The sequence below is a fragment of the Diospyros lotus genome, chromosome 6 (genome assembly GCF_014633365.1).
Source record: "Diospyros lotus cultivar Yz01 chromosome 6, ASM1463336v1, whole genome shotgun sequence".
Lineage (NCBI taxonomy): Eukaryota > Viridiplantae > Streptophyta > Magnoliopsida > Ericales > Ebenaceae > Diospyros > Diospyros lotus.
In genome coordinates this window covers 46144077-46161590 of record NC_068343.1, presented here as the reverse complement: position 1 = coordinate 46161590, position 17514 = coordinate 46144077, and the positions used below count along the sequence as shown (strand labels likewise).

Sequence of the window (17514 nt, the reverse complement as noted above, 5' to 3'; positions counted from 1 at the left end):
AATATCATGAATTTCAACACTTCTCCTTGAGATTTTTCTTTGTCGAACCTAACTTGTTGCGTAAAAATTCAAATTGTCCACATGGTAGAGCCTTTGTAAGGATTTCAGCAAGTTGAAATTCTAAATTACAATGAGTGAGCTTGATCTCATCTTCTCTCTGCTTCCCTCAATAAATGAAACTTGACTTTAATGTGTTTTGTTTTTCCATGCTATATTTGATTTGAGGCAATAGCAATAGCAGACTTGTTATCAACAAACAATTATGTAGGCTCCTCTTGTTCATATCCTAAATCACCAAGCAATTTGCGAAGCCATATTGCTTGATTTGCCGCACCTGCTGCTGAAATATATTCAGCCTCTGCCATGGATTGAGCCACAACTTCCTGTTCCTTTGAGTTCCAGGAGAAAACCCCATTGCCAAGAGAAGAAATATAACTAGAAGTGCTCTTAGAATCATCAACACAACTAGCCCAATCACTATTAGCATACCCAATCAATTTCAAGTCACCAATGGACTCAAACCAAAATCAAGGGTACCCTTTAAGTGTATAAACACCCTTTTAGCAATACCATAATGAACTTCACTAGGAGAATTCATATATCTTGAGAGCATACTTGCAACAAACATTAAATCCGGCCTAGATGCTATCAAATACATCAAACTTCCTACCAAACTTCTAAAATTTGTAAGATTGGAGAGCTTCTTACTATCATTCTTTGAGACTTTTAAATTCATAGCTAGAGGAGTGGAAACTGCTTTGCGTGTGTCCACCTTGAATTTCTTCAAAATGTCTTGGGCATACTTCTCCTAAAAAATGAATATACCCTTTTCTTCTTGATGAATCTCCTTGCCAAGAAAATAATGCATGTAATCGAGATCTGACATCTCAAACATCTTTTTCATCTCAACTTTAAAATTTTGTAGCATTTGATGATCATTTCCAGTTACAAGCATATCATCAACATGAAGAGAAAGAATGAGTTGCTTAGAATTATCACTAATCTTCACTTAGAGAGTAGTTTGGCTCATACTCCTCTTGAATCCTTGATGAATCAAGTAGGAATCAATTTTGTTGTACTAAGCTTGTAGTGCTTGCTTCAATCCATAGAGAGCTTTATTTTAGATGATACACTTTGTCTCCTTTGCTTTCTTCTACGAACCCTTCAAGTTTGCTTACATAGATCTCCTCCCTAAGGTCACCATTCAAAAAAGCTGATTTAACATCCAAGTGGAATATTTTCCACCCTAACTACGTAGCTAAAGCAATAATCAATCTTATGGTGTCATGCCGTGCAACCGGTGCAAATGTGTCTCCATAATCAACTCTAGGTTGTTGTGCATAGCCTTCTACCACCAATCTTGCTTTGTATTTATTGATAGAGCCATTAGAATTATACTTCACCCTGAAAACCCATTTCACGTCAATGATGTTCTTGCCTTAAGGTTGCTCTACAAGCTCCCATGTATCATTGTTATTAATCATCTCCATTTCAGCTTTCATAGCAGCAACCCATTTGGCAGATTGTGAAGCTTCACAATAGCTGTTCGGTTCAACAACAAGAAGGTTGCATCTTTCATATACATTAGCAATTGATTTTACCTTATAATTTGGACCATCTCCTGTAGCTTCAACTAAGGCGTCATCATCCAAGGAAGGATCTTGGGTACTAAAACCATCAGAATCAATGGAGTCAGAAGAAGACTCAGCTAATTTCAAACCTTCAATGTTGGTGGGGAGTTTCTCACAACTTTTTGCTAAAAATCTCAATAAGAGTCTTCATCAATGATGACATCACGATGTAAGATAACTTCCTCAGTTTTCATATAAAAAATTCTATACCCCTTGGAATTAGGAGCATAACCAATAAAGATTCCTTTGATCACCTTCTCATCAAGTTTGGACCTCTTCACAGAAGGAACAAAAGAATAGAAAATAGATCAAAAAATCTTCAGGTTTTTAACAGAAGGTTTTATACCTGTCCAAGATTCATAAGGACTCTTCCCCTCTACTGCCTTAGTAGGTAGTTTGTTGAGCAAGTAAATAGCAGTACAAACAACTTTTGCTTAGAAATTCTTTGGCAATTTCTTCCCGAAGAGTAAACATCTTGCATTTCCATCACAATTCTATTCTTCCTTTTAGAGACAGCATTTTGTTGTGGTGTGTAGACAATGGATAGTTGGTGTTGAATCCCTAAATCTTCAAAAAACTTGTCAAACTGCTTGGAAGTATATTCCTTCCCATTATCAGATCTCAAAATTTTGACCTTGCAACCACTTTGAGTTTCAACTAAATTCACAAACTTCTTGAAGAAGTCAAAAGCTTTAGGCTGTGTTCTCTTTGCTTTTCAATTTTCAATTTTGAGTTTTGAATTCATTTTCAGTTTTCTGTTTTGGTAGTCTGCTTTTAAAAAATTGAAAACGCGTTCTCTTTGTCATTTTAAAAAACTATTCCTCAAAACAAAAAATTAGAAAACATGTTCTCTTTGAAATTTAAAAATAATTTTTTAAATATATGTTATTCAATAAATTTGATTATTTAATAAATTAAAAATATTTAATGTTAATATATTATTAAAAAAATTATACATTTTAAAGTTAATGAATTTTATAATATTTTTTTCCATTACAATAATAAAATATGAATAAATAAATAAATAAATGTATTTTGAGTTTTGAGTTTGTTTTGGATGAAAACACTCAAAACAACTTTTTGTTGTTTTGAGTTTTCTTTACAAATTAGTTTTTGTTTTCAAAAATGCATTTTTAAAAACAGCAAAGAGAACGCGTTTTCATTATTTTAGAAAATTGAAAACTAAAAATGATTTGAAAACAGTAAAGAGAACGCAACCTTAGTTTTTCACTCAAAAAATATACCCAAGTCATCCTTGTCAAATCATCAGTAAAAATGATGAAAGTAAAAAGGATGAAATATTTACTGTTGCCAAAAGAAGTGGTATGCATAGGCCCACAAACATCAATGTGCACCAATTCAAGCTTCTCCTTAGCTCTCAAACCACTACCTTTTGGAAAACGTAGCTTGTGCATCTTCCGTTCTTGGCAACTTTCACAAATCTGACCAAAGGAATCAAAACCAGGAAAATCTTCAACCATGTTAGAAGAACACAATTTTCAAAACTTTGTCGTTATAGTGGCCAAAGCGTTGATGCCACTTTTTGCTTTCTTCAAATTTGGCATTTAGAGCATGATGACATAGAGAGTTGTCATTCAAAAAGAATGTGTTGTCAACCATATTGACCCTTGCAATCTCTGCTCCTTGTGGGTCATAAATAGTACAAATATAATCTTTGAGAAACACAGAAATTTTGCTGTGCATCAATTGAGCAAATAAAACATTAGAGATTTTCTTTTCACCTTGCTTAGTATGCATGATGACATTACCTTTACCTTCAGCTTGTACCATCTCTCCATGTCCAAGGACCACCTTTGTCCTTACAGATATGTCAATCTGGCTAAAAAGACTGATATCTTTAGCCATGTGGGTGGTACAACCATTGTCAATAAGCCATGAGTTTAAATCTGTATCAACAACATGAGAAGCCATAAACGAGAAATCTGTTTCTTGCTTTTGATCATCTGCAAGATTTTCTTGCTGCGGGGGCTGTTTGGATGTTTGGTTTTGCTTGACATGACAAAACCTTTCAATATGACCAACCTTATCACAATAATCACAATGGTAGACTTGCTTATTTTTAGACCATCAATTTTTCTCACATGGTTGGTCTTTTTGCAAAAACGGCAAGGAGCAAATTTTCCCCTCCTTGATGCACCTCCTTTTCCCTTGCTCCCTTGATCTTCGGTTGCCTTTCAATCATCCCTTGCAACAGGTTTGTTGCCTTTGAATTTGGCATTAAAGGCACCTTCGACATGCTCCTCATTAGGGATTGCAACCCTTTGCTCTTGGGCTTGTAATTAGCTGATTAATTCAGCTATAGAGAGACTAGTCAAGTCACAAGACTCCTCTATGGCTGAGATCTTCGACTCAAATCTGTCAGGGACACTTATCATTATTTTTTCCACAACCCTTTGATCTGGAAAATCTTTACTAGCTAATCTGATTTGGTTTACAATAGTCATCACTTTGGTAGTGTACTCCTTCACAGAATCTGAATCCTTCATCTTCAGCATTTCAAACTCTCTTTTGAGAGTTATTAATTTAACAGCCTTCACCCTTGTGCTTCCTTCAAACTCCTCTTTCAACTTATCCCAATCTTTGTTGGCTGTGTCACACTCAATAATCCTAGCAAAAATAGGATCTGATAAAGCAGCATGAATACAAGATAAAGCCTTGGGCTTTTTTGACTTCTCCTCCTCATGCTGTCTAATTTGATTCAAGGTTGGATTTGCTCTCGATGGTGGAGGATTGTCATCAGTCAAAATGGATTCCCAAAGGCCAAGTGCTTTGAGATAGGATTGCATTTTAACAACCCAAAACTGGTAGTTGTCGCTATTAAATTGTGGGGGAGTGGAAACACCAAAATTAGAAGACATGTTGCAGAGTATAAAACTGGAATTCTCATCTCAAAATCACAGCCCTTTAAACCTTTGAGCTCTAATACCAGTGTTAGAGAAAATGATAATAAAACAAGGTATTGCAAAAACAAAAGTAAAACCTCAAATGTTTATTAAACAAAGAGACAGAAATAAAAAAGAAAATGTGAGAAGAAGAAGACTAGAACTTGAAGAAAGATAACTTCTTGTTGAATTGAAAGCTCACGATAAAGTTCACACACTCCAAAGATAGGAATCAAGTCCTATTTGTACAGGACTTATAACATCCATCAAATAAAATTGAAAAGCTAGAAATAAAACTTTAAATGCAGGATGTTTTGCATGCCTAACATCAGTTACAAATGAAGAATATAACAATGGAGACATAAATGAAAGACAGAAAATTAAACCAACTCTAATTAAAGAAAAATATCACAAATCTCAACAACTATTACATGTACTAATATATCCTTGAGGTCACGACTATTCCCCCCTTCTTGAGAGATTTCTTATCCCCAAGAAATTTTAGCAATCGTGCCGTTGTTTCTTCATCCTTCTCCTTTTCTTGTTCCTTTCTCTTTTCTTTTGCGTCTTTTTCTTTCTCCTTCTTGGCTTTATCTTATGGATGAAAGAGGAAACATCTCTTTGTTTGGCAAGTATTTTAGGCTTTCTTGAAGAACGGTTTCAGTTACCTTTGCTATAATCAGGTCAACTGCCGATATATCTACAGTATCCTGCAGATGTAGCAATTGAGATATGTAGACTCGCTTCTAGTACTTGGACAGAAACTGTCCAAAAACAACAGTACTATGATTTGTTGCAACACCAACTCTAGCCATCCACCTATTTCTTATTGCATTTGAAAGTAGTTCCCATTGACCTGTCATACCTCCAATCATATCATTTCCAGTAATAGAAAGGAACTTTAAAGTTCTCTGCAAGCCAAGACCTGATTTGATACTGCAGCTCACCAACTAGAATATGAACAAGCAAAACAGCAAAAACCTCCTCACCATCTTCTGAAACTCTTCATGTTTCTTCCATTCATCTTGCTTCAATTGTGTCCTCTGCTCCTCCTCAGCTTTTTCCTGCTCCCAGGTCCAGCTGGATGTAACATTTTCAGAATCCAACAGTGCTTTAAAAGCATCTGTTGTTTCCTGCTTGCTAACGAACACCAATTGTTCTTCTTCAACAAATTTATCCTGCACCGGTATCACAGTTATTTTTCCTAATGAATTAATATTTTGTTTTTCCAATTCAGATTATTCGTCAGTTTCCTGTAAGTCAGAATTCTGAGGACGGACTTCAGGAATCCAGCACCATTTCCTCACAAATGATTGAATTTTCAGTCAGAATTATCTGATCCAGTGTAGGTAATTCAGCAACTTCTTGTGGATTGGATGTCTTAGGTAGGATTCCAGCAGGAGCTGGAATTGGTTCTGCAGTGGATCTTGAATAACCTGATACTTCTTAGAAAACTCATAAAAAATTCATCAAACTTCTTTGATAGGCTATCCAGTTTTCTGTGAACTCTGTCCATAGAGTTCTCCAACTTCCAATCCAATGTCTCATAATTCCAGCTGATAGCCTCATGATTTCTGCTGTCCAACTGAAACTGTAGCATTATTCTGCTGCAGTTGTGACTCAATTTTTGTCATTTGCATGCTGTCAGCCATGGCAGAAATCTCACGAGCATGAGAAGTCAAAGGCCAAGGAACTGCTATGATACCATTGATCATGATCCTCAGATCTGAATGTATGAATTCTCAGCCATTGGCAGGAATCAGGGCTGAAAATGGTGAGAGTTAGGGAAGATAATAGTGAGAATTTAAGAGAAGTAAGCGAGAGAAGAATAGGAAGATGCAAGACAGAGGGAATGATCGAGAGGGAGAGAATAATAGAGATAAAGAGAGAGAGAATTCTCATGGGCCTTTACATACTCCATGAGCCAAATGTATATTACATAACCAAAGTCAATGCTACAACTCATTCCCAATATACAACATACTATATCAATTACAGTACATCAAAGCACAATATCACTGTATGCTCTGTACACCTTCACATATGGTGAGCCTCTAAGCATCCTGGGTTTGTTCTCTAGCACTTAAGTTGTCTATGTAATGTAAATCATTCAAGAGTGAACTGTAGGAGCTCAGAAAAATCACATGCTCACACAGGACATGCCAATGAATCAAAACCATTTTGCACAATTGGGTACCCTCATGGGCACCAGGCAGCATCCCTCCCATGGCTATTAAACTCCTCAGGGCCTGATGGGCTTTAAGACCAAGCTGTTGGGCTTCACAAAGTCTTGGTCCCATGTACGTAGCATCAAAAATAGTTTGCATATGCATCACAGACGGGCTTTTTAATATTCTTTTAAACTTTGTTGGAGGTAAGTTTGCAAATAATATTAACTTGTATGTGGAATAAAGGACAATATTGAGCCTAATTACAATTCTAGAAAAATAGTTTATAATATTGAAAGATGTTTACGTTCTTATATAACTTGTATGCATTTATAGATATCTTTATGTTAGATTAGCTGTTTTTTTTTAATAAATTTGTTATATATATTACTATGGATTGGTTGGTATCCTTATATTGGATCAGTGTTGCTTTTTCAATATTCTTGATTATTATGTTCATAAAACCATTGCTAAAAAAGAAATGCATGGAATATTATTATTATTATTATTATTTTGGTTTTATGTCCATATCTTTGCTTAGTTTGCATCAATGCCATTTAAAAATACATGATTTGATTTGGTCAGCCTGACACTTATTAATGAAGGCAATTTTTTAAAATTAATCTTGCAGCATTGAGATTATTATTCTGTAGAAGTATAGTTCCTTTGATGTTTAGGTATATTGGTGATAATGATTTTCAATGACAACTGAGTGATATGGAGTTTTTAATTTCCTCCATCACTGGGTAAACATATTGCCCTAAGTTTTTGACTGGCTCTCACTTTTTTGTTTTGCTGCGCAGAAAATTGGTTAAATAAATACCTTTTACTGTTGGGTTGGCTAAACCCTTATATACTTGTCAATTTGGGTATAAATATTAAATTTACAGATATTTTAGAGAAGACAATAATTGTTTTCTTTGAATGGACTTGACCAACCCAGTCATTTAAGATGAATGTGGGATGGCTGCTTGCAGGCCAGAAAAGTTATATCTGAGCTCTTCAGTTTATGCCCAAATGCAAAGGCTGCTACAGAGGTTGCTCCTGAGGAGATAGAAAAAGTCATAAAAACCTTAGGTTTACAGAAAAAGAGGTCTGTAATGATTCAACAGTTCTCTCAGGAATATTTGGGTCAAAGCTGGACTCATGTGACTCAACTGCATGGTGTTGGCAAGTAAGCTAATAGGGACGCATGGTTCTGTTTTTCTGTTAAATCTTTCTTTCTGGTGCAAGGCGAGAATAGATATGTTTCTTGTTTTTGTGTGAATTGTGATTAAGTAGCGAAGAGATGAAGACTTGATTTCCACTGGGCAGGTATGCAGCGGATGGGTATGCAATATTCTGTACCGGGAAGTGGGAGCGCGTGAGGCCAACAGATCACATGCTAAACAAATATTGGGAATTTCTGTGCAGTAACAAACACAGATTAGACAGCCTAAGTTAGCCCGGTCATGATTAATGTTAATGTTTGTCCAAGACAGACTGATGATGTACATTCATCCATCTCTTCTATCTGATGATTTATGCAGGGCCAGGAGTCTTGTAGTTCCAACCCTTCGTTTTGGTTGCTCATTTTGTAATTCACTTACTCACTCACTCACTCCTGGTAAACCTCACCTTGTTTTGTCAGGTCTGGTCTACTAGGAATCGTTAACTAGGTATCTTCTGTAAAAAAACAGAAAAGTAGTAGTAGTTAAGAGAAAGTAGTAGGAGAAGCATGGAAGAGGTCTTGTTTTTGCATTTGGTTCTTAATTGAAGTGAATATGTGCTACCAAGATATGTGTATATATATGCTTATTAGCGTGTTGCTTCCTTATGTATGAGTTAAGTTTCAGCATCAATAAGAGTTTTGCTTGGAGAGTTCGTTACTTGACAAGTGTATACATAAAACATGGCCGTCGGGCGCCCCCGCGGCGCGGGGGGGGGGGGTCGTGGTGTTGTTGTTGTTGGCTGTTTCAATGTCTAACTAGTATATTATCCAATTGAGGTCATTAAGATGCTAAAGAGAGTATTTGGAGTCATTTTAATAATTTATTTATGCATCGGATGACTTATGTGTGAAATTTGAAGAACTATGAAAGAAATGAAAAAAAAAAATTGTAAAAAGGGTAACTGTTTTTTTTTGTTTTTTTTTTTTGGGGGGGGGGGGGGGTGTTAGTTGGCTGTTTCAACATCTAACTAGTATATTATCCAATTGAGGTCATTAACATGCTAAAGTCATTTTAATAATTTATTTATGCATCGGAAGAACTATGAAAGAAATGAAAAAAAAAAAAAAAACTTGTAAAATGGGCAACTGACTAATTGGTCTAAATGCCTTAGTTAAGAGTTGACAAGGGGATTTGAGCTTTTATGTAATGAAAATTTTTGAGTGTTTGAACTTTGGGGTTGTTTCTTTTGGCCCAAAAGGGGTTGATCAGGTAGAGGCCTTGAGGAGGATTGTGGTATGACGATGTGCATGATGGAGGTGGATGGCATTTGCAAACGTTTGGACACTTAAGTAAGCAAATATTTAATGGGGTAGGGTTTTAGTAAGGATAAATTGACCATACCTTGATCGATGATTAGGCTAGTAACTATAGAAGAAAATGAGGAAACCCCCTTGCTTGTCGTCAGTCGTTGCAGGTGGATAGAAGGTCGAGATATCTTGTAATGATAAAGAGTAGGGACCAAGATACTTAGAGTAGATGAGGCCTTTTATAGGCGCAAAGATCTCGTTGTGCGTTGATGGAATAGTGATGTTGATAAGCTGGTGATGGGTCGAGATCGAGCCCAAGAGTTGGGCCTGGTGTCTAGCTATGGGCCTTCCATTTGGGTTGAGTCCAGTAGGGTTAGTACGGTCCAAAGGCCGAGCAATCTTTCTAGGCACAAAAGGGCAGAACTTCTGAAAGCATTGAATTTTAGAAAGAGATTTGTATAGACTCTTAATGTATGATGATGATAAATGCCAAAATTGAGTAGCTAAAAATGTCCAATGAAATATATTTGTTTATATCTTTAATTATATCTTTAGTGACAATTATAGAGACATATTAAATAACTTTGAGACACATAATTGAATAGGTAGAGACATTTATTAATTTTTTCCTTTAAAAGACAAATTTATTAGGTTGAATAAATTAATATATCCTGAACTTAGGGTCAATTTTCAATTTTATCCAGTTTTGACCTTTGCTTTAATTTGGTTATTGAACTTTCACTTTTGTTTCAATTTTATTCTTGATCCAGTAAATGTGTGTTCCATCTTACGTGGCAACTGATGTAGCGTGTTAACATGTCCAATAATGGACATGTCAATAAAACAACATCGTTTTTGGGTCATATCATGGATCTACTGATCTAGATCCACTCATTAATCTATAAATGGATTGGATCAAATCGGTCCAGATCTGACCCAATGGGTCGACCCAATAACTTAATGGGTTAACCCACATTCTTCCCCAAAATCACATAGGGTTTGTTTCATCATCCATGCGTTGTGTAGTCGTCTTCCTCCTTCATCGCCATCGACTGCCTCCTTTTACCTCTCTCTTCATCTAATCACTATTGGCCACTCCATCTTCCTTACCATGGTTGACGACACGAGGTCGAACAATTCAACTGGTCACGGACAACACCATGGCTGACGATTCAACTGGTTAAAGGAGTGTAGCTCAGTGTGCAAGGATCGCCAGGCTCAACGGAGACGTTGAAGAGCTTGACGATGTCACCACCGGTAGCAACAATAAGTGTCGTCGATGGATCCAAGAAGTTCATGATTCCAACGACATTGATAAGGAAAATGTGGCTAGCTTTTATGCAAGGATTTTAAAGCGATAGATGACTCCAAATTTTTTTAATTCTTCTGTTCGCAACTTAGATCATTCAATTGCCCTTCTTCGTGCTCTTGAGATTTTGAAACCCTATCTTCTTGAAGAGAGAATATGGAGGAAATGGGCATTAATTCAAAAAAAGATGGGCTTAAAACATTGTGTATGAAGGGAAAATTATCCTCGATCCAGTAAACGTTTGCTTCAACTTGGACGAAATTATGGAGTCACCTTTTAATTTCAAATATTATAAAATTCACCCTCAACTTAATTGAGTTTTATTGATTCAATTGTGCAAGTGACAATTATTGTTCTTAACTTTATGTCTGTTATGGCAAAGCCTTTGTGAAGGCCTTTCGATAGGGTAGCTTCTCCGGAGGCACCATGCCCATGGAAAAGACTTTGATGACCTTGAAGATCCATCTACGGAGGCTCATCCAACCCGAAGGCCTAGTTTGCCATACATGGTAGCCTCCGAGTTACTCACTCCTTTGGGGGCCATTGGAAGAAATCTTCCCATGGCCTAACCCAAGTCCTTCTTTACAGAAGACTTGTTGAACCCTCCCTTCCGGGGCTTCTTACAACTGAAGACGACCCTTCCAACACCTTCTAGCCTTTCGATCCTAACTTGGGACACTCACACCTGAAAGGTTTTTCTGGATGCTTTTGGGTACGCATACCACGTGCCCTTTGTGCCACGTGTCCTAATCCTTCAATGCCTGTAAATACCCCTTGGACCCACACCTTTGGGGACAAAGACTAAAAGCCAAAGACTTACACCATACTTATTTGTACACGAAACACACTTGATGCCCCTTCGAGTGTAACCTCTTCCAAGACCCACAAAAAACACACATCTTCTGAAGAGTCCTTACCTTTCTGAACAATTACTACAACACGTCATCTTACATCAACATCCTACCTCATGAATATAGTTGACTTAGGCAACGAAGGGCCCGCACGGAAGAGGTCCCCGCCTACTTTCTAACTATCCTTTGTCTTACAAGTCGGAAGACTCGAAGACTCCTTCTAGGTGAACTTTTTCGCAGTTACAAGATTTTGAAGACACTTCAAATTGTTTCTTGTCTTAAGGACATACCCAGCTCTTCTAGACCCACATCATGAAGACCCTATGTTAACATTAGTGCATAATACTAGATTTAGATAACACTGTGTTAACATTAGTGTAATTATGGGAGTAATGATGTAATTCTTGCAAATATAATAAAATATGAATTCATGTTTTATGGTCATATCTTCATTTATAACTTTCTAATCGTTATATATGAATGAGCTGTTAGATTTCTTAATGAAAATCTTATTCGTAAAGTGTTAAGAATACGTAGCAATGACTTTTGGATTAAGGATTTCTTAATAAGATTCTTGGTCCTTAGATTTCTCAGAAAATGGCTATGAGTAATCAATTATGGACTAGCACATGAGATACTATCTTTGATTAGTATGAAATGATAATGATAATGAATGGTGAGTCACATTCCATAATTCATGAGATGGATATAGTAGACATGTGGGTAGATGTCAGTTGAACATCTGCTAAATGCGAAGCACTAGATAGGTCATATGACTAAGAAGATCTATGATCTATCATAGGCTTCGATTGTGTTACTAATCCTTAAACCGAAAGCAACACAATTACCTTATATGTCAGTGATAGGTATTTGTCATTGTTAAAACCATCCAATTTTCAGGTGGGAGATGCACTGTATGGTCTCTATGCAATGGTGCGTGGAGATAGATGATTACTAATGTGATTTGTTAACTTTCGGTATAAGGTGAACATCCTATGCGATCAGCGGTGGTTTTGTTTGAAGAAACCCTTGACTATGGTACACTTGATTGGAAAGTGTTCTAATGTCAAAAGGAGTTTCAATGTGTCATCTCAATCACACCACATTGATATTAGCATAGTTGTCGAGTTAATGAGTTTGATCAGTCCATGACTCTTACTCGATCGGGATGTTAGTCGATGGAGGGATTATAGTGTACGAGAATAGAATGCCCAAATAGGTTCTGTTTGAAGTAAGACTTCGTTACTAGTAAGATCCCCTTGACATAATGCTAATTGTCACTTAGGGTTTTTTAGGGTACATTGAGGAGATAGAAAAATCCTCATTCTAGACCAAAATGTTTGATTGGCGTCAAAGTGGTTGACATGTATTAATTGCTAATTATTAGTAAATCTAGAAGGTCACATGCATATTCAAGCGCGGTGGTTGACTAAGCAATGCAAGCTGTAATCATCATTAAGAGTTAATGATGACACTGTTATTAGTTAACGGATAAGATTCAAATTAATTAAAGCAATTGTCAAGAGTTGACAAGTGTTGACAAGCATACTATTAAGAGAGTTAATAGGGGTCATAGTTTCGTTATGAGATGATAAAAGGACCGTTAAGTATTAATGGCAGCCTAGATACAATTTGTAGAAACTTAGAACGAAGGGACAAAACTGGTCGACAGTTTAAGAAACCGGTCGACTTGTCTGATGTAAAATAGGTCCACCATTTTTTAGAATCTGCCAATCGTTTCTGGCAGCAAGGGTCGTGTCCGCACGATAGCTTTGTTGTTTTGGTAACATATTCAAACAACGTGTGGCAAGAAAGAACGAGGATAAGACGACATGCATTTAACACACCTTTAACTTTTCTCTCATTTGCCCATTCCCTCTCTCCTAGTCGTTTGTCTAAATTGGAGCATTTTATGGTTTTGAGGCTTGGTATATATATAAAAGAATGAAAAAGAAAATGGCTAAAGCCTTGGCACATTGCCTAGTTGCATTTTTCTATCTCGATGAGTGTGTTTTGTGTTTTTCCTCATTCTAGAGCCTTGAATCCTTATTCCCTTTTGCTCCTATCTTGCTCCATTATTTCTTGGATTACTATAATAGCAAACCAATCCATTAGAAAGACTATTAGATTTGGAATTTTGAATCCATTTCCAGATTCATCTCTTGCTATTAACTTGTCTAGCACAGCCTAGTTAGCAGGATTCAGCCTCTGCCTGGAGCATGGACTAATTAGTCCCTCGTGCATAGGGCTTTTTCACCCAGCTCAGCCTTACCTATTTTCATCTTGAGGTAATTTTGTGTGCTCTGATCGCTTTGGCATGTCCTTATCAAGGGGCAACCATGTGATATTACCCTATACCCCTTTTACTCATATGCTTTACTCACTAAAAATGTCTCGTTCCCTACCTTGTTGGTCGGGGTCAAGGGTCAGCCACCAGGGGCTTGCGTAGGTCTCCATTAACAATATTTGTTAACCTCGATTTGGCAGGTCAAGGTAGGCAAGGCCGCTTCGATGCCAAGTGATGGTTGTATTTAAGACCGAGACCTAGCTAAGGACCATGTCATGAGCCTTTGCCCCTAAGTTTCTAACATTCGTGGTGTCGTGGGATTGCCAATTCTAGATATTGTTTACAAATTGGTGATTGAATTTTCCTCTTCAACAAACGTAAAGCAAAATTCCTCAAGCCACATGAACAAAAGTGTAGCTCCTTGGCAACCCCTGCCCAAGTATGTAATATGAGACAACCATATTCTTGCTTCTGCCTTTTGCATTGTTAAATGTACAAGTTGTAAGGAATCAGTACAATGGTCATGCGTGTCAACACCACACCACAACATCTAATATGTTGACTTGTTGGGGCATGCTATGTAACGACCTGTTAATAGGTCTAGAAGTTTATTAATATTTTAATTATGAGAATTTGAAAATGTGCCCTATTAAATTAAATGTTGGGAAATATTCTTATATGTTAAATTGTATGTAATTAAATTAATGGTTTGGGTTGCCCATTTGGGCCTAAGCCCATGTATTAGTGAGTTATGTTTTAATTAAATGAGAAGGATTTGATTGGGCCTAAGCCTCATGTTTTGTGATGTGTTTAAGTAAATGAAAGTGGGCTTGGGTCATATGTTGAAGGCCAATGAAAGTGGTGGGTTAGAGAAAACCCATGGGCCTAAAATGGAAGTGGGTAATTTTATTTAATTGAGTCTAAGCCCATGTGTTGTGATATGTTTAATTGAATTGAAATGGAATGAGTTGTGTCTCAAGTTGAAAGAATGCTCATTGGGCCTGAGAATGTGTTGAGCTATTGATTTGGGCTTAGGCCCATGTGCATAATGGTTGTTTTTAAAAAAATAGAATTATATATATATTTTGTGTAATATGTGGATTAAAAAAAAAGAAGAAAGAAAATGTAAAATGCAAAGTGACCAAATGGTCCTTTATTGAAAAAGGTGAGGGTAATTAGAGAGTTTCATACTGGGATGGAATAAAGAAAATGGGAAAGAAAAATAGAATATGGCAAAAGTCCAAAAGGGGCATGAGATATTTTGTGATTTGTGTGTGTATATGAGGGCGTTTTGGTAATTTCTATTGGAAGAGTGGTTGGCTTCATGCTCCTTTTTCATTTTCTCCTTCTCCCGGCGGATCCTTTTTCATTTTCCATCTTCTTCCTCCTTCTTCTTCTATTCTCATTTTTCTTCTTCCATTTATCTCCATGTTTGGAGCTTCAAGAAATGGGGAGGTTGGCTTCATCGAAAGGATTTTCTTCTCTTCGGTTTTCTTCAACAAGGCAAGTTCCTCTTGCACTATTTTTTCCCATCTTGTGCAAGTTCTTTATCGGTTTTGGTTGTATTGTCAAAGAAATATCTTGGTATTGCATCCTTGATGTTAAAATGATTTTTCATATTAAGGGAAGATATTATTTTCATTTTCATTCAAATCTCAAGTTGTGTCAAGCCTTCGTTGAGTCTTGTTGATGGTTTCGATGGAGTTCGATCACCCCATTCTTCCCTTAAGGAATGACTTTGATGGGGTTAGGAAGCTAGAATGGAAGTTTTGGAGTGTTTGGTGTCCATTTTGAGGGTTTTGGGGGGTTTTTAGCCTTTTTCCGTCGTTCTCGGCCAAGTCGACTAGCCCAGGAGGTCAAGTCGACTCGGTTTTGGGCGAGTTGACTCGGGCCAAGTCGACTCGATTTTGCTCCGAATCGACTCAACCGCGGTTTTGACTACTTTGCGCATGTTTCTCTTTTTCGGCCATAACTTTTGATGTAGAGCTCGGATTTGTGATCCGTTTGAAGCGTCATAAACTAAACTTCGAGGGCTTCGATTTGATATGCAATATCATATATTTTGGTTATGATATGAATGGGTTAAGTCTCTTTTTAATCCAACTCAAGTAAAATGGCTAATGTAAAGTGTTTTTAAATGCTTTCTTTAGTATCCCTCAATCCTCTAAAATGATAAAATGTGGTGGAAGACACCTATATGTATATTCATGGGGTTCATAAGATAAGAATGTAATTGAGTTGCATAAGGAAGTATAATGATAATCCTTTGGGAAGTTTATCAGAAGTGTTCTTGGTTGGCATGTCTAAGTAACTCATGCTTGATGCATGGCTATCGTTATATGAATAATTGCCCTTAATCAATATGAAATGTGTGGAAGAGCCAAGAGCTCTAATGGGAAATCAAATGAGGATGTATGAATTCCATTAATCATACCATTGTTAGTAGTTGTGTTGCATGGCATTGTGTTTTTTTTTTATTGCCTCACTTTGTGATGTTGGATCATGGGTTGCATTCATTGGGGGGTCATGCTTTGTATGTGATGGGAGCGTGAGCATTGGCATAACACGAATGGCCGGTGAGTGCTGACTTGTGTATGTTAGGCGAGCATATGCATTAGGGCATTCGTGTGTGTGGATTCTTAGGTGAGCATAGCATGGCCTGATGCTTGGCTTATGGAGGCCTAGTCATCACATTAATGCTACAACAGCCATTGCATTCCTTATATGTTGCATTGCATGGTTCCTTTGCGCGTGGTGGTGATGGTGGTGGAAATGAGCTTGTGCTTGTGGTGCGTAAGACTATGGGTGGAGGCTCACAGCAGTTGGATCTTGTGATGCATAAGACTGTGGGTGGAGGCCCACAACAGCTTATGACCTTGATGAGATTTTGGGTTCTGTGGCACATGATGACGATGGTGATGGATGTGAGATGAGAGCCTTGGGCTCATGTTCTTATTTTGGTAGCCTGTCATTGGCTACAACAGGTTTGTATACAGGGTCTTGGGCGCCATTATGTGTATTTTCTTATATGGGCCCCAAGGACCATATGTGTGCATTATATGTGCATCCATGCATTGATGTTATGGCTGGGTAACGTGTGATATAACTATATGGGATTGATTGTGTATCACCTATGCTTTGAGAGCTGGTGTGTGTCCATATGTGAAATGTTATGAATGATGTTCAGGGAAGTCTGATCATACCCAGTTTTCGTTGGTTTATACACTTGCCGAGCCTTAGGGCTCACTTTGAAAAATGAGTTTTGATGAAATGTAATGAATTATAAATTCTTGGGAGATGATGTTGTCAAGTGTAGAAGGCATGGATTCAAGTGAGGTTTACTTGTGGGGATTGTGATCTTTCCTTGGCTCTAAATGGTTCATACCTTCAGATATTATCCTGTTGATACTTCCCTGTTATTATATGTTTGCTGAGCCTTGTGGCTCACCCTTGTTCTTTTTGTCATTCCAGGTAAATGGAAGATAAGTAAGTGGAGCGAGTTATGGTTAGATGTGTACAGAGATGTCTCAATCTCGAAGATCCATGGGTGTAGTTGAGGGCATGATTAGAGGGTTTCAATTTGTATTTAAAGCCTTGATGCCCTTTAATTTTTAAAATGTATGGGTTGTAAACCCAAGTTTATGATGTAAAGAATGATGTATAATGTTATTTTTGGCTCCTATTGATAGTGAGCAACTATGGAAATGAAAAAAATGTTTGGCAATTGTTAAGTGATGTTTGTATCTGTATCCATCTTGTATGGACCTTTTCACGGATTTTCTATGCTAGCGGGTAATCCGGGAGCCGGCCCTGACATGCTATCTCACTAGTATATAGGTTCTATTGTTCTACATTACGTTTATGGATTGACAACTTTCTTGTTTTATAACTTACACTCCCATGCGTG

The 17514-nt window shown here is 37.2% G+C and overlaps 1 protein-coding gene across 5 annotated transcripts in view; it reads left to right on the top strand.

The window, feature by feature from the left end:
* The window catches only part of LOC127804090 (methyl-CpG-binding domain protein 4-like protein), a 34001-nt gene extending 16696 nt beyond the window's left edge, over window positions 1-17305 (top strand). For 3 of the 5 annotated variants that reach the window (XM_052340819.1, XM_052340816.1, XM_052340817.1), the window contains 2 exons: window positions 7680-7876; window positions 8017-8522. In XM_052340819.1, coding sequence (XP_052196779.1) covers window positions 7680-7876; window positions 8017-8146 — 327 coding nt within the window. In that variant the 3' untranslated portion in view covers window positions 8147-8522. Of the gene's footprint in view, window positions 1-7679; window positions 7877-8016; window positions 8523-17078 lie in introns of those variants that run through there. The other 2 variants (XM_052340821.1, XM_052340820.1) reach the window with 2 other exon arrangements.
* The last annotated feature ends 209 nt before the right edge of the window (window positions 17306-17514 follow it).